Source organism: Nelumbo lutea, chromosome 3, assembly GCF_056320005.1.
Source record: "Nelumbo lutea isolate HS-2025 chromosome 3, American lotus-T2T, whole genome shotgun sequence".
Classification (NCBI taxonomy): domain Eukaryota; kingdom Viridiplantae; phylum Streptophyta; class Magnoliopsida; order Proteales; family Nelumbonaceae; genus Nelumbo; species Nelumbo lutea.
Window position 1 is genome coordinate 115,429,035 of NC_142686.1, and position 27,250 is coordinate 115,456,284.

At 38.0% G+C, this 27,250-nt stretch overlaps 1 protein-coding gene across 4 annotated transcripts; it reads right to left on the reverse strand.

Annotated features, from left to right (window-relative positions):
* Positions 1–409: 409 nt before the first annotated feature.
* On the reverse strand, positions 410–20,965 carry LOC148867841 (craniofacial development-like protein). Of its 4 annotated transcripts, none has more exons than XM_088979860.1 (6): positions 20,825–20,965; positions 20,411–20,673; positions 15,357–15,437; positions 2,650–2,771; positions 2,358–2,540; positions 410–1,025 (listed from the first exon to the last, which is right to left on the reverse strand). In XM_088979860.1, the coding sequence occupies exons 2-6, from the start codon at positions 20,451–20,453 to the stop codon at positions 657–659; spliced, it is 798 nt and encodes a 265-aa protein (XP_088835986.1). In that variant the 5' UTR covers positions 20,454–20,673; positions 20,825–20,965; the 3' UTR covers positions 410–656. The 4 variants fall into 4 exon arrangements, with proteins under 4 accessions (XP_088835986.1, XP_088835987.1, XP_088835989.1 ...); XM_088979861.1 differs by having other exon boundaries at positions 20,411–20,714; positions 20,825–20,947; XM_088979863.1 differs by having other exon boundaries at positions 20,411–20,502; positions 20,825–20,946.
* Between the last annotated feature and the right edge of the window lie 6,285 nt (positions 20,966–27,250).

Genomic DNA, 27,250 nt, shown 5'->3' on the forward strand with positions numbered 1-27,250 from the left:
TAAGAGATGTTGAAAACTCACGGTGAGTTTTAGACAATTTCCCATTAAAAATTGACTTTAGAAAACGTAGGAGATTATATAATTGACTGAATTTGAGATTCGAATGGGACAAAGAGACGCTATTTGCATCCTTCAGCGTAATTTCTTTTCTTCGTTCCTTTTGGATTGCGAGTTTGGGACAAGATGAAATTCCGCCCAATCCAAAATCCAAAGTCGTCCTTTCACAAAGAAAGCGCTTTGTTAAGTCTTTATCCATAACCCATACGCTTATTTGGCAGTCTCAAACCTCTTACATTTTGAGAGTTTCACAAAAGGGAAAATTTATGGTGCACGAACTGCACCATTGAAAATGAAACATGTTCAACACAAAGTAAAAAGTAGAACTAATGAGCAAGACCGAGGACCAAGATGAACAATTCCCTGATTCCCTCTCATTTCATTCCTCTGATCGTTAATAATGAATTGCAAGAAGGGAACAAAATAATTTGAAAACAATTTTATGGTATGCTTCCCCATACCCCCATTATAGAACATGAACAGTGCAGTCCCATCACCAACACAAGGGCTCTTTCTCCAACTCCCTACTACGGCTTTCCTTTCCTTTCAGCATTAGTTACGGCTGTACGATCAGAAAGCGAACTAAGAGGCTTGGCTGGCTATGGTTCTTCTCTCATATCTGGCTTTCTCTTCGACTGTAAAGCTAGACGTGCATCCCTTTCCCGTTCAAATTCCCGTAGGTCCGTCCTCTGCAAGAAGGAAACCTTCTCAAGATACTGGTTCGAGCTCTTCTTGTAGGCATCCAACTCCTCTTCCAACCCCTTCTCTTCCTTGAATTCTCCCCAATCCTTTTTTGTTTTGTCAAGCACGCTGAGCTTTGGTTTCTTTTTTATTTGTTCAAGAACAGCATCAACGGCAGATGGTGGTCCAACCGGAGCTTTGGCCTTTTCAGCTGCTTCCTTTGAGTTAACATCAATAAGTTTCTTCACCTCAATCTCTTCACCTGCAAATTCTCGAACTTCGGTGATCTGTTTCATCGATCAAAAGTTGATGGAAAACTGTTACACTTTGTGTTTCTAGATGAATTGGTAGATCATACACAAGCATGGCGACTTGGTAGATACATGCATGCAAACCACTAAATATTTGTAGACTACAACTGAAAGATGCATATATACTGAGCCCAAGAAAGCCATATCCCAATAATTTGGAGCAAACAAAATCCATATATTTCAACCAATATGTTAACATTATCTCTTCTCTGCAACAAGCCAACAATCCGGTTGGGAAGGCATTGATAAATTTACACCTGCTGATATCTCATATGTTCCCAAATGGGAAAGCATATTACCATTCCTGTAAGAAACCTCGAGGCTATGTTTGGTTTGAAGGAAAAGGTAGGGAAAGGTGGCTTCCTTTCCCTACTTTTTCCTTTAAACCAAACACAGCCTAAATTATTGTGGTCATACTCATTGTTTGCTGACCCTAATTCTCGAGGTTACAAGTCCAAGCCCAGATGATTAACAGGTTTTCCATAACTAATAACATGCTTGTAACAATTATTTAGCAAAAAACATGATATTATAATAGAAAGGGCAATTTACAGTATTTTTTTCATCTAGAAGTCAATTAGCATAGGCTTGAAAATCAATGTATTAAAATAGTCTTGCAGTTAAAAAGATGTAGATCACGTGGATGGACCATAAGTTGTTTGATACACAGTACAGATGTACAAGTAACCAGTGTACGATAGGTTCTCCATTGTTGCACTGATTGCTTGTACACCATGAAGTGTACATAGTCTTGCAGTTAAAATATGTGTAGCATGAAACAGTCTTAACAGATTCAGAATCTATTTGATGTAAAACCATTTGCGTGTATACATAGTCTAAATTGTGACCACCTCCAGTAATATGGGAACCAATTGAAAAACTAGTAAAACCATTGCTGTTAATCAGACAGGAATTATAGGTGACATGGTTTTACTTCTCTTGTAGCATCAATTTCTAGGGAGGCTCATCATCACCATAAATTTTGGCAAGATAAAATTTTTGTCAGACAATTTCAATGTGCAACAAGGTTTTAGACCTTGCATTCAATGTCAATATCATTCTGGTAAAAAAATTAGAAACAAATTTTGAAAAATTTGTCCAAATGTTGGAACTTAAATCAATGATCGTTTAAATTGGCCATATTTTTTAAATGTCAAATTTTCTTATCCACACTTGAATCATAATGCGATCTTAACTTTAAATTTAATCATAACAGTGATGTGCAAATTTGGCCATTTAAGTCATAAAGAAACTAAATAATTTGAAATTAAGATCATTATAATTCCAAGTTACGAGTCTGGTGTTTACCTCTACCTTCCCCCTGCCTGCAGCAGCAGCCACAGCATCCTTAACTGCGGCTAAAGCAGCAGCAGCGATCTTTTTTGCTTCTTCATTTGTCCCATTCTGAAAAACACTAGGTTTCTTCTGTTGAACATCTTTCCCTGATGATGCATCTTTTTTAGGTGCTAGGCCCAGAGCAGTCATCCAATTCTATAAAACATGATCAAGGTTAAAATAATACCCCAGCAAACTATTATTTCAACATTCATTTCCAACAGATATTCAGATAGTAACCATAATAAGAGGACAATTTCCTTACAGGAGAGGCCTTCTGTGGCATCTTCTTCACACCTGATGGCTGCGGTGGAAATGATTTGGGAATTTTAACTGATAGCCCCTTATTCATTTGCTCCCATGCAGCATTGACCCGGGCTTTCCTTTCTGGAACATGAGATGAATCCATAGTAAGCTTATTTCTTTTTTTATTAATAATACATAGTAAGCTTACTCAGCACAATTTGATTGTACACCTAGAAATGTTTTGCAGAAAATTTAGAATTCAATGCTGCCAATTGATACTAAAATTAGTAGGCATTGGATTTACAGGGATACTACTTCAAAATGTTTTAAGAGTTGGATGCAAGGTACATGTGTATGTGTTGCTTTTATCTATGGGCTTTATCGACTTTCCATAATTTCTGTTTGTTTCAATGTAATATGGACATAAAATTTTCCATGTTGAAATATTTTTGCCTCTTTTATGATGAAAATGTTTCTTTGCCTTGTCGTTAACATCCATAATTTCTGTTTGTTTCAATGTAATACGGACATAAAATTTTCCATGTTGCACAATTTGATTGTACACCTAGAAATGTTTTGCAGAAAATTTAGAATTCAATGCTGCCAATTGATACTAAAATTAGTAGGCATTGGATTTACAGGGATACTACTTCAAAATGTTTTAAGAGTTGGATGCAAGGTACATGTGTATGTGTTGCTTTTATCTATGGGCTTTATCGACTTTCCATAATTTCTGTTTGTTTCAATGTAATATGGACATAAAATTTTCCATGTTGAAATATTTTTGCCTCTTTTATGATGAAAATGTTTCTTTGCCTTGTCGTTAACATCCATAATTTCTGTTTGTTTCAATGTAATACGGACATAAAATTTTCCATGTTGAATTATTTTTGCCTCTTTTATGATGAAAATGTTTCTTTGCCTTGTCATTAACATCAAGACAAATTCAAAAGAATGGAAAACAAAGTGTTTGCTGCACAAGAGAAAAAAAAATAGTAGCTGAAATATTGCATTCTAAATAATTTTCTTTTCCATTCAATCATTAAAAAAATCAATCCATTTATCAAGAAACAATTGCAACCTCAACTGTAGCGCTGTCAATGGGTCAGGTTGAAAGTGAAATTGCAGTAAAGAAAACAAGTAGATTTCACCATAAACACAACATCTCCATGGTGTATCTGACTATTTTAATTTTTTCTATAAAAATTGTACTTGTCAATGGTCAAATGCATGTTGAATGTTGAATATCAGAAATATTCTATAAAAAGTCATGTGCTCTAAAAGACCAAGGTACTACACTAACAGTCTAACCAAAATCATGTGTTTAGGACCTCTAATATCATATACATAGAGTGGTGGATGTCTTGGGGGGGGATGAGATCCACTTAGGGTTTCCTCAAGAGATATCATGTCCCTTTACTCTTAGAATCTTCAAGCGATCCACTTTCTCCAATATGTGGTTAAGATTAAAAAGACATTCTAAAATCACAAAGAAGTCCAACAATACATTGCAATTAAGTTCTGAAAATTATCACATACGTCCTTTCATGCAAAGTGAAATGATAAGTTTTATACAACAATGTTTAAATATGATTGGGAAGCAACAATCACTATCTGAACAAATCACCACCACATGGAATTTAGCCAAGAGTTCTAATAGCACTGGGACACCTCTAAGAGATCGATTTTGAAAGCATTTTTCAAAATAAATATGTATAAATATTATAGAATACTTATCCTGCTTCAAAACTCTTTCAAAACAGAATACTGAAAAGACCATCCAGGTAAAATTGAAAATCCCAATCTAATCAGGATACTTCAAGATTAGCCCTAGGATTTTTTTTAAAGATAAATTAAGAAAGAAGAAAGAGAGAAATAACGGTGATAGGAAATCACCACAAACAGAACAAAACAAACAGCAACAAAATAACCCCATCCTATTAAACCTCAAGCACACCACTCCCATTGCAAAAACCAAATTGAACAACAAACCAACCCAACACTTGAGAGCCAACCTGACAGACCACTCAAACTTAGTCTCCAACCCAAAAGAAAACAAAATTCGCTCACCCCAAACCTGCAACAGCAGCGTTAGGATCCTCTTGCTTTTTCTTTACAATTCTTTTTGTCTTCTTGACACTCTTGTTGATTCCAACCCCAAATAGACCCCCTTTCAATCTAGCAAACACCTACAAAACTGGCACAGATCTGTTGAATTTTTATGCCTAAATCTTTTAACTGCATTAGAATGACTCTCACCGATCCTTTTATCTCCATTACTCTCATTCACCCTTTCAAGCTCCAAGACTATGTTCTTCTCAAACACTTGCTCTGCTGTCAAATAACCTCCCTTATATTGCCGAGATTTTGCTCCTCTCTGAAATCTGTCATCCCAACCCCCCCCCCCCCAGTGTAGGAACCTCTGCACTTAGTTATGGCTTGATTGGCCTTCAAAAGCCCACCTGGATCATCTTCCACATCCAAGAAAGCTTTTCTAGCAAAATCCTCTCCACCCAAGTAGAATAATTCCAGCCTTTTACTTACCACCACCTCTTTGCTGATCACCGTTTCCAAATTGTCTGTTCTTTCAACTTCATGAATCTCATCTAGCACGACCTAATCTTCATCATTATTTTCTATTTCCGATCCATCCTCTAAAGGAGCCATTCTGCATTTTCCCCTCTGGTAGACCCTTGTTTCATTTACTAAAATCTCTTCATTTTCTTCCCTTTCCTCTGCATCTTTATCAAGCCATTCTTTTCCAGCTCCTCCCCCATACTATCCTCCTCATCACTTGCAGCCTTAGGATTTTCTAATCCTCTTCCACCCCTCTCCTTCCAACCTCTCCATATTTTCCTCCCTTCTGTCAACAAGAACTGATTCGGACCCTTCACTAAAACTTTTTTTTTGATAGATTATGATAAAGAAAATTTTATTAAATAAAGAACCAAGTATTCATCATACAGTTCTCCACAAAGAGGCGCGAGGTGCAGCCTCCAAACTACATCATAAAGCTTACAATTGAGCCCAAAAGAGCCGATTCCTATGTACTCCTTGTTTGCTAGAAGGTCTGCCAGCCCATTTGCCGATCTTCTTCCCATTGAACTGTGACTGAAATATTTGAATTCAGCCACTTAAATCTTCTCAAAGAACCCTGTACGGCCAGGCTGCCGTCTCTAGTTCTTTTAGCCATCCAATAACCAATTTGGAATCACCTTCAATCATTAAATGCTCCACTGCCAACTCTCTTGCATATTCTGCTCCTTGTAACACAGCTTGAAGTTCTGCATTCACAGAGTCTCCCCACCCTATAGGACCAGAAAATAGAGCTACAATCTGACCCTCATCATTTCTAAAGACCCCCTATTCCAGATGGCCCTGGGTTGCCCAAACTACTACCATCAAAATTTAGTTTAATGATGCCTGCATCAGGAGGCTTCCAATCCACCACCGGCTTGCTTCTGATTGTGGAACTTTAAGCTAGTTGTTCCCAATTTCTCCTTGTGTCATCGAAAGTGTAGGTGGAAAACAGATCCAAGGATTTTACCCAACTTATGGCCCTACATAAGATACTTTCTGGGATACTCTTTTGAAAGTCCTAGTGCCATAAGAACTTTTCCCATATTCGTTGCAAAGTTATCTAACCAGAATACTGGAGTCTTAGTGCAACTAGGATTCCTCCCTAAGAGTCCCAATTCAACTAGGAGTCCTCCAAGTTCTGATACTCATCCTGGGGTTATACTAGAACTTATATAGGAGTACAAGTCTCACTATGTGTTCATCTGCCAGAGTCCTAATTTACTCAACTTCTTAACATTGACACTTCTTTTCTGAGGGACTAAGGGTGTAGATCCTTTGCTGGACATTCCCAAAACCCACTCTCAACCACCCAACATATGGAGTACTTCAGCCACATCCCTTAGTAACCTCACCTATGGTATATCAAAGTAATTGATCATGAATCTATAACCTGAGAACTCCTCAAGTACAAGGTCATAAAGACTTTGCATCTGAGTGATTCATGCAACTAAAAATGACAAATCTTTCAGTGAATCAACTCAACAAGATCAAATCAATGTGTATCCTAATATACACCCACATGATAGTCTGCAGTCCCACTCCAATGACTAAGATATCTTTTTTTTATCGGAAACTCAGGAAAATTTTATTAGGATCAAGGAACAAAAAAGTACGACAAGAAGTTGTTAGGCCAAAGACCCACACACAATTAACATTGAGTCCAAAACAACTGTTGTCGATGAGTTCCTTGCTTAGCCAACCCATTCGCAGACCTCCTAACCCATTTAATATGGATTTGCATGTCTCTTGAGATTATCTTGAATCTTCTGAGGTCATTTCTGAATTGCCATTGAACCCCTTCTCCTTTTTTCAACCATCCAACAACAATTTTAGAGTCCCCTTCAAGAATCAGCCTAGTTATTCCCATATCCTTGGCTTTTTGCACCCCAACAATGCCAAGAATTCAGATCTAACTGAATCACCTTGATCAATAGGACCTGAATACAAGCCACATATATTCCCAGTCTCATCTCTGGACACTCCACCAATACCGGAAAGCCCTAAATTACCACAGCAGCACAGCTCCTTCCATCAAAATTCAGCTTCATCCACCCTCCACTTGGGGGACTCCAGGTCTCCGAGACCTTTTGTTTCCTAGAGGAGGATAGGGCACTAGACCTACAGTTCTGGAAAAAGTCATCCATAGAGAAGTCCGATAAAGCTTTTAGAGTTTTCACCCAATGCGCAGCTCTTACTGTAACAATATCCACTAGTGCCTCCTTATTTCTTTCTCTCTCTTCAAAGATCCTTAGGTTCCTTTCCCTCCCAAACTTACCACACCACCGCAGACCTTGCAGACTTCCAAAGGATTCTGCCTCTTCTTGTCATGCACCACAGAAAAGAGGGACTAAAGAGACCTTCCAAGCTATCAGAGGGGATCCACCTGCAACCAAAAAGAGAGCAAACCCATTCCCAAATACAAGCAAAGGGACATGAAATTTAAAGATGGAAAGCATTCCCACCATTCACCATACAAAAGATGGAAAGCATATTTTTTTTTTCTTTTGTAGCATATTGCAAGTGTTGATGCACCCAAGATAAATTTCCCAACAAAGGGCACTAACTTTTAGGGGGATGGGGGCATTCCAAATTTCTTTCACAGGAAAGGAAAGGGGAATGGGGGTGGACATGAGCAGAAAAAAGGATTTACAATTAAAAGACCCAGAGGGATTGAGAGACCACACCCTACTATCTTCCCCTAACCCATCAAGGACAAGGCCATCCAAAATATTTAAAAGGATTGAAACAGAAGGAACTTCAGACTCTCGAAGGTTTCTCACAAACCCCAAATTCCAACCCCCCCCCCCCCGAGAGGAGGGAAACTCAAAGAAATCAGACACATGTTTCTCCTTTAGGCTATGTTTGGTTTGAAGGAAAAAGTAGGGAAAAGAAAGGAAAGGAAGGGAAACCTTTACAAATCGTGTATAGGTTTCCCTGCATTTCCCTTCCTTACATAGCGTTAGGTTAGAGAGAGCAAACAACAAAGGCAACAGATCTTTCAAGGGAACATCCCCAACCCACACATCTTCCAAAATCTTATCCTATTACCAGAAGCCAAATCATACTTAATATTCTCAAGGAATTGGGGCAATATACCATGAATAGCTTTCCACAATGTAGAAAGGTTAGCTCTTTGCAGAATGCCAGCATCCCATCCATTCATACCCATCCCATGAATACTTGAGACCAATTTACGTCACAATCTGTCATTCTCTAGAGGGGAAACGCCACAACCACTTACTAAGAAGAGTGAGGTTTTTCCTACTGATATTACCTATACCCAACCCCCTCCTCTTTCCTTTTAAACACCTTTTCCCATTTCACCAGATCCTTTTTACTATATTCCGGTTCCCACAGAAAGTCTCTCGTTAACTTTTCCACCCTTACCACAACTGCTTGAGGCATCCTAAAGACAGACATGTAGTAGATAGGAAGGTTGGCCAAAGTTGATTTTATCAGAGTGATTCTTCCTCCTAGAGAAACTTACTTCCTTTTCCACCCAGCTAATCTTTCCTCCAGTCTCTCAACAACTAGAGTCCAGATGCTTATAGACCTTAAATTGCCACCAGGGTGTAATCCTAAATAATTTGAAGGTCACACCCCTTTATCACACCCTAGCATCTCTGCAAATGAGCCCAGCTCCTCATCCCCGATATTTAAACCAACCACTGCACTATACAAATTGATCTTTAGGTTAAACACTCTTTCAAAGAGACTCACAGAAACTTAAGATTTTCCACTCCATTCCTAACTTCCCCATCACAAAAAATCAAAATGCCATCTGCAAACTGGAGGCGGGAGACCATCACTCTATTTCTACCCACCTCCCATCCTTTAATAAACTGCATTCGGTTGGCTCTGGTAATCAGCTTACTTAGAACTTCAGCCACCAAGATCGGAAAGAGGAAGGGGGAAAGGGGATCACCTTGTCTAAGCCCTCTAATAGCTTCAAAAAAATCCACCTCTGACCCATTCACAATCATTGAGAAGTGACTAGTTTGCAGACAACCTTTAATCCACTTACACCACAACCCAACAAAACCAAAAGATCTCATGATTTTAATTCAGAACTCTCAATCCACTAGATTATAAGCTTTCTCAAGATCCAACTTAAATGCCACACCCTTTTCCTTACATCTTCTTTGGGCCTCCACACACTCATTAGCAATGAAGATTTGATCCACAATTTGTCTATCCTGGATGAAGGCACCTTGATGATGAGAGATGATCAAAGGAAGAGATTTCTTGATCCTCAAAGACAAAACCTTGGTGATTATTTTATAGATGCTAGTAACCAAGCTGATAGGTCTGCAATCCTTAGGATGAGTAGAATTAGCCCTTCTAGGCACCAAGGTAATAAAGGAGGCATTCATTCCCGAACTGACTTTAGCCCTTCTCTGGAACTCTCTGAACACTCAAAGCAAATCCAATTTGATTATCTCCCACAATCCTGATAAAAGGCCATTGTAAATCCATCCGGGCCTAGAGCCTTAGACCTGTCCATAGCAAAAATTGCCCCTTGAAAAACCGAACCTGAGAATCATTAAATGGCTCCCAACTCAGCCCTTCCACTAACCAACTTCCCCCAAGCGGCCTTAGATAGATTGATTTAAAATGATCCACAAAGGCCTTTGCAATCCCTTTCTAATTTACAATTTCCCTTCCATCAATCACCAAAGTATAGATGAGATTTTTCCACCTACATTCGCAATAACGTGAAAATGCCTCGTATTGCCATCTCCTTCCATGATCCATATCTCTCTTAACTTTTGTTTCCAACTAATTTCCTCCCTAAGAAGAGTCTCTCGGAGATCCTCCTTCAACTCCCACCTTAATCTTCTATCTTCCTCTCCCATCAGGCCTTCAACCTCCTTTCTATCTGATGATGTGCGATCTGGCAGCTCTCTGCTCAAGACAGCTCGAACGTCGAGCTGGCGAGTTCCCTGTTGGAAGGTGACTCAGATGCCAAACCGGCTAGTTTGTCGGGTCGACCTGCAAAGAGACAGTGTCAGAGTGCCCGGGTTGCTTTACCCGAGATGGGCACTCCAATGCTTAAGTCAGCGATGCGAAGATTTTAGAGAGCTAAGTTGCGCATAGGGGTGCAACTTGGGTGAGCACAGCCCGAGGCCGAATCGGCCCAACCCGGAATTTTACACGGGCTGGGCTTGGATTTACGGTCCTCGGGTTGGGCTCGGGCCCAAGAAATTGGGTCTCGAGCCCTACCCAATTATATACATTTATACACACACACACACACACACACACATATATATATGTGTGTGTATATATGTAAATGTTGCATACACATTTGTACATATAACATTTGTATAGATATTTTGCATACATATTTACATACATAAATATATGTATATATATTTGCATAAATACATTTATATATGTATAATTTTAGAGTGAGTTCATTGACCAACCTGATTGCATCAAATTACAGGGCGGGCTGGGCTCAGGTTGAGAAAGTCGGGCTTGACCTCGGGCTCGGGCCTTAAGCCCAAATTTTAGGGTTGGGTTTGGGTTGACCATAAACCCGGCCCAACCTGCCCAACTTGCACCCCTACCTTCTGAGGTTGGAAATGAGACCTATATATAGGCGTTGTTTGGCGTGGGCTTCATGCATTGCGTTCGAGATCTCCGGGAAGACATGGTTGGCCGATCCGAAGTCCTCGGAGGCAGTGGCACACGTAAACCAGGCTTTGTGCCTTATTCGGTTTCCTCTTAAACATTCGGTGCGGGAGTTGACTTCCAAAAGACTCGGGAGTGACGGGATGCACACAGAGGTCGGCGAGCACGTCTCACAAGTCGCCACCTAGACCTCAATCAAGTTGACAAGTCCTCGAGGGAGGTCGCTCCTTGCGTCGAGGTCCCTTGGACCGGTAACGACGAGGTACCACAAGTCGGCCCTGGACGAGGTGCTCCTAGCCGCCCTGCCGAGGTGCCCAAGTTGTGTATGAGGTCGCCAGCTAGGTCTCCAATAGACCGGCAACTGGGTTTCCATCATTTTGGCTTAAGGCAAGTCATCGCCCTCGTGGTGCTGGGTGTCATCCAATTGTTTTGAGATGCCACATGTCATGATGTCAGTGGAGAGCCAAACCAGCCATCATCACTATCAATGTCCTCAATTTGCAAAATTAGGTTGGCCTCCTCCTCCAGTCTGCCAAACATCAAATTATTCCAATCTTTTATTTTGGCCTTCAAACTTTGTAACTTCTTCACTCCTTCACTCTTTGTTTAAATCCAGGAATAGTCTACCACATATTTGCAAACCTAAAAGGGGTAGGACCACCAACAGCTCCTTGCTGAAAAACACAAATCGGCCAATGGTTAGGGGTGATTCTAGGCAAAGTTCTCCGGAGCAAACCACTCCAATGCTCTTCCCAATCAACCAAAGCTAAAAATTTGTCCAACTTGGAACAAATAGGTTTTTCTTGAAGATTCGACCAGGTAAACTTAGATTGTCCCAACGACATATCTCTCAGGTCAAAGGAGTCAATAAAGGCATTAAACTTCCTCATGCTAGTAGTAACTCTCTATCTTGTATTGGCCATTTCTTCAACAGATTGATTTACATTAAAATCACCTCCAACACACCACGGCCCATCCCATAAACCCCTAATATCTGCTAACTCTTCCCACATCAAGTTCCTATCCCTATAAGAATTAGGCCCATAAACATTTGTTAGAACCCAATCAAAACCATCCTGAACATTTTTCAGCTTGACTGACACAGTGACGTTTTCAATTAATTCCTCCGAACATCGAACCACTTCATCCTTGCAAGTAGTTATAATGCCCCTAGAAGCACCCCAAGAAGGAAGAAAACTCCAACTTACATCTTTTTCACCCCCAAAGCTTCTAAACCATCTTCCACCCAACTCGTAAATCTTAGTTTCTTGAATTAGAAGAATATCTGGTTTTTCGTTTCCAAGAAGCTCCTAAATAGATCTCCTTTTTGTTGCACTTCCTAAACCCCTCACATTCCAACTGATGATTTTCATTAAGAACCTTAAACAGATAACCCTAACCAACGACCTCCCTACAATACCCCCTTTCTCCTCCCTCCCTTGGCACTGAACTCCTTATCCCCTTCTACATCAATGATTAATTTATCCACTAAGATTTCACAACACCCTCTTATGAAAACTATTTGTAAATACATGGATTCAGGCCCTATAGAGATTGCATTGAAGACACTCAAGTAAAGTTACCACAACGCGCTCACATTGCACTGGCAAACCCAAGCTGCCACACTTAAACAACAAGGAAACTGCGCTAAAAAATACCCAGTCACAGCTACCACATCCTGAAAACCACTACAGTGCAGCCCATTCAAGTCTCAAATCACAACAAGAAGCAAACAAACTCACGATGAGATGTATTGAACTGTTTCCTCAAGACAGAACACAACTGGATCTACTTTAGAGACATCACTATTGCGCTACGATTCAGCACAACATCATGACAGCCCTCTCTGCTGTGATGACGTAACGTTGCCACAGCAAAATAGTATAACGCACTTATAAAGGCCTGTGACAACACATTGCTCAAGCACTGCAGCATGGCAACATAACACACAAAAAGACTGCAATGACGAACCAGCACACTAAGGTTTCAGACAAATGTCTAAGGCATGAGAGGCTTCTAGAAGCAGATCTATAGTTGAACCCGTGCAGTCGTGCTCACATGTGGATCACAAGAAGGGCGGGAACCCAGATCTCCATAGTGAGACATGATGAAAGCCTACTCATAACCTCTTTGTCCCAAATTTAATCAAATAACAAACTTTCCCGCTTAAGGCTCTCCATATGTGTACATTACCCTTGCTGCACATACGCTGCTGGACTGTGTCCCCAACCTCCATTACAACTTCCATCAAAGCTTTCCTGCAACCTTCCTTCTTCCTTCCTTCCGAAGTCATCTACCGTCTTTCAGGTAGACCCCTACTGTTGCCTTACCTCCCCACCTACACTATCCATGAGCCAACCATATAAGTATGTAGCCCAAGCTCACCCTTGATGTTTCAGCCTATCAGATTTATAAGGAACTAGGTCATTTAGATCTCCCATGAGCCGTGATAAGTAGTCCCACTTACCACCTAAATGACATATAATATTACCTAAGGACCTTCCAATCATACATAAGAGTAACTGTAATAAGAATGCCTCTTGAATAAAAGTCTCACTTTTCCTAATAAAAAGAAACAACACAATGACAAATCTGGCTTTAAATGAGCACATGGAAACAATGTTTTCAAAATCTTATAATATACAATATGATTCACAATTCAAATCAGGAATCCCAAGGTTTTCATTCAAATCTTATGTTTGAATACTTTTCTGCAAGAATCTGATGATTTGATTCATAAATCTTACGATTTATATGATTCCTACAATTCAACTAAATTCAATTAAGAATTATTTTTCTATTTTGTCTTTTTTGCTCATATTTAATTTTGTCAAGGGAGACTTGTTTTAAACCTCTTACTAGAAATGATTTATTTATGTTATTTAAGGCTAGACATTGAGTTTATTTTCCATCATATGTAGGCTAAAGAGTGACTGTATGTGGAATTGTGGATTTATTTGACTTTCAATTCAAACTTGATTATATCATCTTAGACTTCTATTTTATAAGCAGCAAACTTTACTGTTTTAGCTTTTAGGTAAATATATGCATATATTGATTAAAAATAGGGTAAAATCACTTTCTTATATATATTTACCCCTTTAATATGTCTACATTTAATTGTTTAACAAGTTTGAATAAAACAGAAATAATCTTACGATTCACAATTCGATTTGCTTCAAATTTCTCTATTATTTAATATATAATTACAATTTTGAAAGCATTGCATGGAAATCATATATCCAACATAGGCCTGGTTCAGATCAAGGTAGAATTAGTCCCAAACCAATAAATAAATGTTTAGAACCAATACCAAACCACATAAAGACCTAAGTGATACTTGTAATAATGATGTAAGCTACATCATGAGAAAGAAAGGTATCATATAGGGGATATCTTTGTTACATGATAATATATAAATAATATATAATTTATATATCTAATTGGTTAGGACCTTAAGCAGCTTGGAGCAATTAATCAGGACACATAATGCATAGATAGGCCCTATATAATTGCACTAGTTGTTTGGTTCCTTCAGGTCTAAGGTCAAACCTGACCCATTGACAGCCCTACTCAAGTAGTATGGCTAATTTATGAGTTATAACAAACTATAACCACAACAATAAATGAAAAAGACGATCCATCTTCATTTTTAGGGATGAGGATAATAATAAACAGTGAAACAAAGTGCTCAACAATCAAGAAACTTGTCCAAAAAAAATAGTATAGCTAAATGAGGAAGTTGAGGTAGATGAGTGCTAAGAGTAGCAAGGATGGATTTAGAAACAAACACATTCCAGAAGTCTTAGGTGTAGCTCCACTAGGTCAAAATATGAGGGAAAGACGATTGAGATCATTAGACCATGTATCTAGGTGATTAATGACAGCACTAACAACACGAAGTTGCTAGATGGAGAAGACCAGAGAAGGTATCAAATGAAGTAGTAAGAAATGATCCAAGAATTTAAAATGTAGTAGAAAGGATGACCTCTAATAGAGCATAATAGCAAGAAAGAACTCCTGTAGCCAACCACAAATAGTTAAGATCAAGGCTGAATTAAGTTGAGTAGGGCAAAAGAGAACACAACATCAGTTCCTTTAAATAGAATCAAATTCTGAATTTTCAAAAACAAATTAAAACTAGATGTGCTACAACGTACAGCCAGACATGCATGTTGCAACAACATTGGGATGTTGCTGATGCCAAATACAAAGATATTAAATAACAATAAACATAAATACTTGCAAGGATGTTCAACTCTCAGTTTGGTTGGGTCGAATGGGATGCAAATGGGATGGCGGATACCCTAGCAAAACAAGGGGCAAATAGATCTTCATTGTATTGGGCAGAATTGTAACTGATTGCTGGAGCCAATAAAGTAGACAGTGGATACAACAAGTATAAATGTGAACACCTTGAAGTCAGCCAATAAACCACATCTTAATGAACTTAATTTTTATTTTTGAATATATGAAATATTTAAAAGGAGAAAATATTGATATGCTCACCAATTTCTTCAAGTTCTGCCTTTGGATTGGTAACAGAAGTAACTTCTTGGACAGATTCACTTGGTACCCCATTTTCTTTTCCTACATTACATGCAACACAATGTCAGAATGGGCCTTCCAATGTAGAAATTGAATGCACATTAAAATATTTAGTCTTATAACAAACTATTCATGCACTTCAGTTCCTCCATGTTAGGAAGGTTGTAAGCAAAAACAAAAACAATATTTCATTTTAACTACCATATGTGCCACTCAGTGCAACAATGCATTTTGCCAAAGTTAGGGTTGAAAAAGTTGGAACTTGAATTGCTGATATGACTCACAATAACAGAGATCCAGGCCAAGTAAAATAAGTGATGGAACTCAGAAATGCTGAACTTTCACCTATATGGGTCTCTATTGTTATAATAATTTCAATGAGCCTTAAATGGCATACTCGCTTAACTTTGTTAGGAACCATGACCAAACGATTTAATCCATGACAGAACCACAAGCAGTGGTGATACCCCAAAATAGAGAATAAAATACAAGAATTATGTTTACATCTAAAGGTTTTTGGAGGAGAGATTAAGAAGCCTTCTAAAAAGATATTTCAATGCTCAAAATTCAGGTTTTAAAAATAAAGAAAAAGCTCGGAAAGCCTGTTGGGTAACAACCAATGTTTTAAAACGCGGAGGCATGACGTGAGGCGTTCCACTACCTAGAGGTGTGAGGCGTAGTTCAGAACGCAAGAGGCATAAGCCTCCCAAACACAAGGAGGCGTAAGCCTCCTTAAGAGGAGGGGGTTAGGAGGAGGATGAAGAGATCTCATTTTTTCTTTATTTTTAATAAAAATCTTTTATATTAAGAAGAATAAAGATGAATAAGATGTGCATGAGGCACATGAGGTGTACGCACTTTCTTTCTCCTTATCTTTTCTTCCCTTCCCTTTCCTTTTTTTTTTTCTTTCCTTTTCTCTTTTTTCCTTCTCTTTCTTTTTCTTTCCCTTCCCTTTCTTTTCCTTTCTTTTCCTTTCCTTTTTTTTCTTTTTTCTTTTTTTATGTCTTTTTATATAAGATGTGCATGAGGTGCATGAGGCATACACCTCTAGCACGCCTCAGAGGTGTCAGTGCCTCTAGCATACGCCTCAAGGCGTTTTGGGAGCACCTCACCTGGAGGCGCGCCTCCAGGCATACGCCTCCCACGCCTTTTAAAACACTGGCAACAACACTACACTCCAGACCTTTGTTTTTGGTTTTACAACAATGGAAAATAACCAAAGGGTGTATTCTAGTCACTTTATAAATAACAATCTTGACCGGTATAACAATATTGTCAAACTTGGACGAGACTAGATGATTGGACCATCAAAACTCAAAATAGAGAGATAGAGAGTTGATCAATTAGGTCAATTGACTGGCTATAAGGAAAGAAATACATGACTGAAGGGTTACTCAGGAAAACCATTCTAGGTTAATCTGTTCTCAGGATGCATTGCAGAATAAACTAAATCATCTGCAAACTGTAATAGAGGAAATTCCAATCTATTTTCTTCCACACCAGAACCTTCCAAAAAAACCCCTGACACTGCTCTCCAAGTTAATTTCCCTAAAACTTCCATCAAACATAAAAATAATGTGCCTGTTTGCACCCTGTTTTGCTAGAACATTCGCCATGTAATACTTGTTGTTGTTTCCAAATTTAACTAAGCTTCCAATGTACATGGTTTTTATAGCATGGTTTGTTCAACTATACCATTTCACATATTTTAAGAGTGCCTATGATATAAAATGTATACTTTAGATGTGTCCATGGCATATGGCCATATTATGTACGTACAGTGTTTTAAAAGCGCAAGGCGCAAAAAAGGTGCAGGGGTCAATTTGCGCCTAAGGCGCAAGGCACGAAAATTAAAAAAAAGGCAAAAAAATAAAATAATGCCAAAAAAATGCAAAATTGCAAAAAAAAATTAAAAAGTTATAAAACATAATATTAATAAAAATATAAACATTAATTTTAAAATAAATGTTTTAAAAAACCTATTATCTAATATTAAAATACATAAATATAACATGTAAAACATATTCAAATGAGAATTTAAAAATAAAATCAAATATATAAAACACTTTCAAGCAAATAAAACCCACAATCTCTTTTTTTCTCAATTGCACTACTTCAAGTAGCTAATGTGATGTAAAACATATTACATTCCTGATTCTACGAGTCGTCTTTGTACCACGCCCCTCAAGGCAAGCCCAACAAGTCCATGTTAGGTCTTAAATTCTTAGTTCTCACACAAAAAATAATGATTTTATAGTTTTAATTGCTTTTTAAGAAGACATTTTACTAGGATGAATGAATGAACATTACCAAATAGGTGGACTTGTTTAGGCTTGCCTCGAGGGGCATGGCACGGGGGTCCGGGGGCTCCGCCCCTGGCCCAACCGCTAGACACTAAAAAAGCAAAAAAGCATCAAATTTTCAAAGGGTGCAGGCCTGGGCTGAGGCGCAAGGCACACTAGGCACACGCCTAGGTGCAACAGGCATGTGCCTTTTGAAAGGGTTGCGCCTAGGACCTGAGCGAGGCACCTCACCTGCAAACTTTCTAGGTATCAAGCCTTCAATTGGGTTCTATGATCTGCAAACCTTCTTGATGACCCACTAACAAGACAGTGTGCACTTAGGCGGGCACATATGTTTGAAACTGGGCACATATGTTTGAAATATGTACCATAGCCTTCAACTGGGTTCTATGATCTGCAAACTTTCTAGGAACTAGGCACATATGTTTGACATATGTACCATAGGCATGTAAAAGTATCTAGGTATCAAGCCTTCAATTGGATTCTATGATCTGCAAACTTTCTTGATGACCCACTAACAAGACAATGTGCACTTAGGTGGCGTTTGATAATAAAACTTTTCAGACCTCATGGTGGCGTTTGATAACATTTTTCAGACCTCTGAAGTCTAAAAAATGTTGCTTTTCAAACACCACCTATGTTTGGGTTGAGTCTAAAAAAAGGATCTGAAATGCAATTTCAAATCTGAACTTGTAAGAGGTGGGCCAGTGATTTAATGCGCTCAGACACATTTCAAACCACGTTAAAAGACAAAAATGCCCATACTCGTTATGCCCCTCATTCTCCCTCTGGCCTTCTCTCTCCCCCTCTCTTCTTCTTCTTCTTCTCCACTCGATGACGAAGCAGCAGTGCAAGCTTCTCCCTCCGCCCTTCTCTCTCTCCCCCTCTCTCTTCTTCTCCACTCAATGGCGAAGCAGCAGTGCAAGCTTCTCCCTCTGCCCTTCTCTCTCTCCCCTCTCTTCTTCTTCTTCTTCCCCAACATTCTCTACATCCTCTGCTTCACAGATCCACAGATCCGTTTCGGTTGGGAAGTTTAGGAATGTCCATGCTGCTCTAGGCGACGTGATGGCAAAGGTGCCACAAATTGGTTACGGCAATATCCCTTCAACGGCAGCTTCGACTTCGACCTATGCGATCAAGTTCAAATCCCACGCAAAGGAAAGAGGGAAATTGATCCGCACTTCTTCCGTGATGAGTCGCTTGTGAACTCTCTCCCTAGTCTTCCCGCCACCGCCGCTACAACTCTCAGCAGTGGCAGTTAACACCCTCTCCTGTGTCATCTTATACGCACTTTCCAATTTTATTCTTATTTTAATAAATTATTTTTTAATATTTCATAATTTTTATTTGTATTAATTATTAAATATTTTAATAGTTTTAAGATATTAAATTTCTAATTATTAAATATTTTTTTATTGCTTCATGGACTTTATTACTATTTTCATTATTATTTTAACTTTTAATAATTTATTTTTAATTTATAAATTTATACGTATTTTCAATTTTATTATTATTTTTTATAATTTATTCATATCTTTATATTATTTTGAATTTAATAAATTATCTTTTATGAAACAGTACAAATTGAACACAAAATTACCAAATAGTCTGTTTTAGGAGTAAATTAGTAAAATTAGGGAATTTCAGATGTTGAAGGTTTGATCCAACACAAACAATCTTCTCTATTCAGTGTCTCTAAAAAGCCGAAAAGCACCTATCTCTCTTTTCAGACTTCAGGCGTTGTTAATATCTTCTTAACTTTTCAGATTTCAAATTTATCAAACGCCACGTTAGACAAAACTTGTATTGGGGACCTTACCCCTCCCCCTTTTTACTGGTGCACCACCTGTTTAGGTATTGGAGTTCTGTTGTATTGGGATGAAGTGGCAGCATGCTAGCTCTCATTTTCTGCTCTTTCGCAGGAGTTTCTGACCCTCCCTTTTCCTTTTAACTTTTCAAACCATTTTTTCAATAAAATCTTTGGTCAGTTACCAACAATAAAAAAGTTCAGTAAACATCTATCTTTTTTATGAAGGATCATTTGATGCTATTTCTCTACATATAAAAATGAACTCATGATAAGAATTACAGTTAATGGAATGATGAATTTCAGCCACTTCCACATTCATCATTTTCTCTTTGCTCTGACTCTATTGGACTACTTTCTATACAAGCTACTGCAGTATCAAACCCTCATCAAGAAAGAAGATGCAAAGCATCTAGACATTCAAAACTAAGAGAATATATTTTAACAGCATCAGCATCTATGCCCTGTAAAAAACCAGGCTTTCACCATGCAGAAAACCAAACCCTAACACTAGAGCAAGAAATAGAAGATTAGAAAACCAAATTCCCAGAAACGAGTGGAAATCAAAATTCGAAATGTAACCAAGGGATAATACAAACCCTATGTTCCACGCTTTAGATGGAATTGTACAAAGAGAATACTGAGCAAAAAAAAAAATTGTACAAAGAGAAAGAAAAGAAAAATGGACGAAAAGATGCATATAAGACCAATTTCAGACCATCAAAATAAAAACACGCAAAGATATTTTGTTCTCCGCTACACCATCTCCCTATAATTATAGACACAACTGCATCCTTTATCAATAAATCATCAAAAAAAGGAGAAGAAGCAACAAAACTCAAATTTCTTCATAAAGAAACAAAATTCATGCAGAAAAAAAGAAAAAATGGAAAAAAAAAAAATACCTGGACGATTTTTGGGATCGGTTTTTTCTTCAGGGGACGTCATTTGGAACACTCGATCTTTCAGACACAGATCATCAAAACACCACTACAACCTGAAACGAAGCATATTATCGCCTTCCCCACCGCAGGTCGGTCCAGAATCAAATTATGAAACCACAACAACCTAAAGTGAAATCGTCTCGCCAAACAAAATATGAATGCCAACAAGGTCAAAGACTCAAAGCGAAGATTCGAAATGGAGAGGGCAATTTGGCGGTTGGTGTCTATGAAAATAAAAGCGCGCGTAAGTAAGAATACAGACCTCCTGCTAGCGAAACGATGGAGAACAGAAAGCAGTAAGATGGATAAAGCATGCAGTAAGATTCGTGGAAGCCATAATAGAAAAACGAAAGCAGTGAGCGATGGAGAACTCACCGTTGATCAATCACGCAGCAGCGGGAGAGGACGATGGATCAGAGTCAGCAGACCTCCTGCACGCGGCGACAGTTGCCGGTTGGAGATAGGGTTCGAAAATGAGGGTTTTTGGTGAGGATGGTAAGTTTATTACACAATTACCGATTTACCCTTTTTCTCACGAGGATATTGTTCGCACGTATACGATTTTTAAAGCGTCAGCCTATGGCGCGTGTTTTTGCTTAAACCACTTTTTCTTGTTTTTTCCGATCCAAATACAATTCTGAATTTCTGAACAATGTTCAGATAGCTGGACCGGGGACAGCATCATAGCACCCGAGAAAGAGAAAAATTCATGGATTAATGGTTTTAAGACAATATGCATAAATAAAAAGTTATAGGTTAAAGTCTCACCATTAGCATTTTGAAAATTCTTTCATTAAGTGATCTGGGCGGTTGTCTAAAATCGAGACCAATTCACTGATTTTTTTTATTAAACCAGTGAGTCAACCAGTTTTGATCGATTTTTTATAAGTTCTGGTTTATGGGGTGTGACCAAACTAGTTAATAATTATTATGGGTCCGGGTCACAGTTTAACCGATCCGTTGCAAATGTTGTATTTTGGTTTGTCTAGTTGTCAATCCAGTATTTTGGCCTGAGACTGACTGGTGAGATTCTTCTCCTTTCAATCTGTAAATTAGATTGAATTGACCATATGTTTTTATCACCTTCTAAAAACACAATGGAGAATGCGGAAGTACAAATTCTACATTTAATTTACTAGATTATTTATTATTGAACCTTCATAAACTAATAGTTCTTAAAGAAGGATCATTTCTTATATAGAGGAAATTGACTGCTCTAAAAAAAAAAAAAAAACAGCTGCATTATCTTGGCCTCCTAGATACAATGGTTAGATTGATAACACCTAACAGTATTATATATGGGCTTTATTTTAGAAGATCCCAATGGAGAAAATGAGAAACCCTCTTTTTTGGATCTGGATTTCGCCCTCATGTGATTGAGTTTAAGGCGTTATGTTATGTGGTAAAATGAATATTTTAATGGATCAACTTTGGATTTCAAATGGATTTAGTGATCCTGGCAGAGAGAGAGGACCTCGTCTCGGTCGATCATTCCAATCAAATGGATTTTAGCTTTCTGAAGACTGTAGGCCAACATTGCCTTCAACCTCATCACAAACCCAGGGGCCACGGTTTTAGTTTAGTGACAACACTGCTCTGAGTCTGAGATACTAGTAAAATTGAAGTCTGGCTGGGAAGCACTGGAAAAACGTAAAATCAAGTTAACGGTTTTAAAATTTAACGAGTTACATATTCAGAAGACAGAAGCAATTCATGAGCTACAAGCATAGTTTTCAAAACCGAACCGGACAGTCGGACCAAAAAAACCGGGAATTGGTCACTTGACTGGTTCCATTTTACCTCAGTACCATCATTTTAGCCAAAAACTTTTGATTCGGTCAGTGAACCGCTGATTCAGGCGGTCAAGTCATTCGAACCATCCAACAGTTTTTTGTTGTTTTTTAATTTTTTTAACTTTTTTGTCAGAACAAACTGTCCATTCGATTCAAATGATCGGACCGTTCAACCTGAAGACCAGACCCCTGAATGGTTCATTGTCTGGTTTGATTTTAAAAACCTTGGCTACAAGGCAGAAGACTGCCTCAGCTGCAACAACACTAAGGCCCCATTCGTTTTTCGATAAGTTACTTACCCAGGTAAATGTAATTACCTGAGTAAGTCTTTCTTGGGAAACACTTACCCGGGTAAGTGCATTTACCCATATTCTTTTATTTCTCATGTAAATAAGACAATGACCATTCTAGCTATAAAATTTCATTATTAAAAAGGACATTTCTGTCCCATTTAAATGTTGGCAACTTTCCCCATAGGTGAAAAAGTTATTTACCCAAGTGATACAAAGGAAAATAAGCTTTCCCTAATCCCCACATAAACCTAAAAAACAGAACATGAGATTCTTGGTCAATGAGAAATTGGAAACCAAAATCTCATTGACCAACTTTCCCCCCTAAAGCATACATGTACATGTTGGCATGTTGCCTCCTAAACAAGACCTTCATGCCAAAGACTAGCCATTGTAATGCCGCAATAAAGCTTCCAATGCTGCCAATCCTCTAACTCACCACGATTCGACCACATATAATTTAATTTAAACAACTAGCTGCTATTATGTCATTAAACCTTCATGCCATGACAACGTTATGGTAAGCGTCGAGAGGTCAGGAGGTGCAGAAGAAATTTCTACATCATCCTACAAAATGCCACGACCTTCTTTTCTGAGTTTCGGTCTCCTACACAAGTTCCTAAACATCCAATCGCGAACTTTCATATATCACATACCTTTTTCCAATACCACCCAATAGTTTTGGTAGTTATTTCCTCTCCTCCACCGGGTAATAGTGCCATAGGAGGAACAGTTTATCCTCCACCCAATAGATGGTGCACTGTATCGCCATCTCCCAACCCTTTCATCTGGTTGAAGACTTTTATTTTTCTCAATTGGTGTCTCATAAATAATATTTAAATTAGATTTGTAGATCTACAATTTGGCACAATGGAATCAAATTGTTTTTGTACAAACATTTCAATTTGATAGTGAGGTGAATATTGAATTATATGTTCTTTTTACAAAGTTATTTTCTTTTTTTCTGTTCTCTTTTTTTTTTTAATGTTTTATGTTGGTTTGAGAATATCAAAATGTTTATGGTGGGGGTATGTTCCCGATGACAAATAGCAGTGGGAGAAATAGGGAAAAGCAACAGTGGTGGCAGTCTAACAAAACACCCACTTAAAAAATCTTTTAAAAGGGATTGTTTAATCTGGTAGGAAACAAAAAGGGCAGTGCTGATGAAAACAAAAGGTTTGTCGGTGAAAACATGAAGAAAATGACCCCTGTTATCCTCCACCTAATTTGCCTCTCACCACTGGTGAATAAATTTCTAAATAATTATATAAATGAACATAGGTTAAATCATTTGCACATGTGAAACACTGTGATGCTTGCTGGAAGTTGTGTAGAAGGGTCTGTGCAGGAGATCCTGACTCCTTTTTTTCAGGACTAACCAAGTCATTACGGGAAAAGCGCGCTTATACAACAAACCAAGGGTCTAAACTCAACAATCAAAGGCCGTTGCAGAAATAAATCTTAATCTAAATCTAAATCTATAATCTGTATTGCTCGGACCACTCCCAAGTCCTTGCTGAAACCAAAAAAGTAGCAGAAATAAAAATGCAATTTCAAAACCTAGAAGCCACCTATTCAACAAACACTTTTTGAGAGGACTACTCAACACTCACTCACCTTAGGAAAGTAGCACCATCCAAAAATGCCAATTTAAAGTTTTAGAAATGACTGGAAAGACAAGAGGAACCCTGGTAACCATAGAAATTTAGAGAGCATGGCGGTATCGAATAAGATAAACAATGTAAGGTAAGATTTCTTGCTACCCCGCCGCCCAAAGCACACAGATACGTAACAGAGAGCAATGGAAGAAAAAGAAAGAAAACACTACCCTATTTCATCCCTAATTAACGTCACAAACCAAAGTATTACACAGTTCCAAAGGGGAGCAGGAAAAACTTGAACATTATTATTTTTTATACCATTTCTTGGATTGTCAATGAAACTACTTTCATTTGCCTGTTATGTTCTATGTTAAAATCCTCCCCTTAATCTTCTAATAATTATCAAAAGAACAGGAAAAAAGTCTAGACTATTTCAAAGAATCACAGCTTTGTTTATGGTATGCGTAGCATGGGAAGCCTTAGCTTCCTTATGTTGAAAGGCAGTCCTGCATGGACTTTGATAAATGGATGAAGTGCCTGTGTCGGACACACATTGAACACCAACACCTAATAGAATCTTCAAAGACGGCATTCTTCCTTTTTCTCCTTTAAATAAAGGGTTTGAATATGATATTGGAAATACATCTTATCGACAAACTTGTAACCAATCAACCGGTATCATAAAATTGACAACCAATCAGATGATGTCTATAAAAATTCAAGGGGAGGCTTTCCCGCAGCATAGGTTTTCCCTTAAATAACTTAACAACTACAAGCTAATGTACACAATGAATATAAGTTTTCCATATAATGCCCATCAATTAACAAAGAAATTTTTTTTTGATAAATAAGTAACAAAGAAACTTAGTTGCACACCTTTATGTTATCCAAAGGTTTCAAATGTTAAATTCAACAAAACATGCATTTTTTTTCTTAGTCATGTTCAGAAGTCTTTGTTTCTTTCATATTTGCTGAATGCTGATTCAGACTCCTGCAGGCAATTGGCTAAGACCAATAGTAACCTTCCTGATAATTATCCAAGTCTTCCAATAACCTCTTAGATGCTTACAATTCTAAATAATGCAAGGACCTATACTGCCCAAAAGTCCCTGGGTATGTCAAGGCATATATCCTATCCTCATGAACAAAAAGAGTCCCGTGATGAATAAATTGGATACCTTGCTTCCCCTAAACTCTTCTGAACTAACAAGCTCCATGCAATACCCTAGACACCAATGCATACTCAACTAGAAATGCAGTAATTTCTCCACATTCGACAAGCTCCAGCAGAAAAGGTCCTCTCAAACTCTCACTAAGTCACTTACTTTCTACATTCCATTGGGAGGGGATGAAAATTGTAGTAAGCTTAAACATACAGAACCACTTACTCCTCCTCTAAAGAAATATTTTCAAACTCAGACTGGGTTGCACAGTCTAATCAGTAAGCCAGTAAGGTTTATAATCCGATTTGGGTCTAACAACATATGCAGAAGCACCCTAAATGCCTATAATCTTTAATCCCATGTTTTCATGACTTCACAAACAAGTCACAACACATCATTGCAAATCAGTGAAGTGTTAAAATCCATCCAAAAAATAGCAAAGTTTCAAATCATCATTTATGCTTTAAAAATCTGTGTTCACAAAGGCAAGTTCTCCCATTACTCCAGCAACTGTACACCGGCTGATTGGATCTTGTTGGCATCAACTTCAATCTTCACTAGCTACCAACATAATCTAAATATATTCCCACATCCTTGTCCTACATCATTCACTACTTTTGCACAATTGTCATGATTAAAGAAAGATCACAAATAAAACATTTAGCAGATAGAATGAATGAATCTAATTAAAACTGACCTAGCAAGACACAAACAGAAGGTTTTGATTTTACTCATTTTCGTTCTCTTTCCAATATGCACACTTTTAGAGCCCTTGAGGACATCAAATCATTCAACCGAATGGAAACCAAGAAATTGAATTGGAGGGCTTGCTTGTATAAGCAACCCCATCTACTGCATTTACATTCACCCAAGAATGGTAAAAGCATTCAAAGACAAAAGTGCAAGCACACAAGTATAACTGCCACCCCAAAAAAACAAGAGGAAAAGGAGGCAAGACTCAAAATAACAAAACATCCAATACTTAAAGATTAACATGGGGGGTTTTCTGTGTTTTGTTTGAAGTTTTAAGTGTCTAAGATTTTCTGTGTTTTTTTTTCTGATCTATGCCTTCGGTCCTTCATTGTTACGAAGTCTTCATAACTATGTGATCTCTGGTGCAGGTTCTCTGGCCTTCGTTTCATAGTGTTCTTCACTCTTTAACAATTCTTGCAGAGATCCTGCTCGATGACACTCTTGGTGCTCAGCTTACTTAGTCTTGATTATTGTGTCCATTGGGTTCTTATCTGTTTTCTATTTACTTTAGTGTTGTTGTTAAGTCTACTAATTGTTTATGAGCGATGTGCACTTTGAGTCTTTTGGTGTATTTTGTTGAGTCTTTCTCTTGTAATCTGAGCATTATCAATGAAGTTTAGCCTTTGGCTTACAAAAAAAGCGATACTAAAAAATGTTTTCCATGAAATCACAATACCTAAAAACATATTACAGTAAAACTTATCAGTTTGGAAGAAGTACAAATACAAATATGTAGAGTGAGAATCCTTGTATTTTGCATACTTTGTATGTATCTGTATTGTACATATTTGTATTTGTACTCTTTTCAACTGAAACTAACAGATTGAGGACACATTTGATTCATCAATATACCTAATATCGTTTTATGTCATGAGGCAAGCATGACCACCAAAAAATGCAATGCGCCAAACCCAACCAAATTAAACTCCAAAAACCATATTCCAAATGAAAGTTTAATTCCAAAATGTAATTGAGCAGAAACAGAGTCCCTTTAACAATAGCATACCAATAGCATACCAATCTAAAACTTTAAATATAAGATCCTAACCAAGTTTGCCACCTGATTCTTTAGAGAACTTCAAAAAAGAACAACGCAGTCCATTGATGCAAAATAAAAACGAAATAAAACCCGCCTCAAAACCCTAAACATCCCGCCACAACCACCACCGCCACCAAGAACATTTTTTATTTTCTTTTTCTA

Bases quoted from the DNA above. Each gene is read 5' to 3' on its own strand.
- LOC148867841 (XM_088979860.1), bottom strand. From the start codon at position 20,453: ATGACGTCCCCTGAAGAAAAAACCGATCCCAAAAATCGTCCAG. The intron at 15,438-20,410 runs GTATTTTTTTTT...CATGTAATGTAG, and splicing joins CGATCCCAAAAATCGTCCAG to GAAAAGAAAATGGGGTACCA. The intron at 2,772-15,356 runs GTGAGCATATCA...CTCATGTTCCAG, and splicing joins GGCAGAACTTGAAGAAATTG to AAAGGAAAGCCCGGGTCAAT.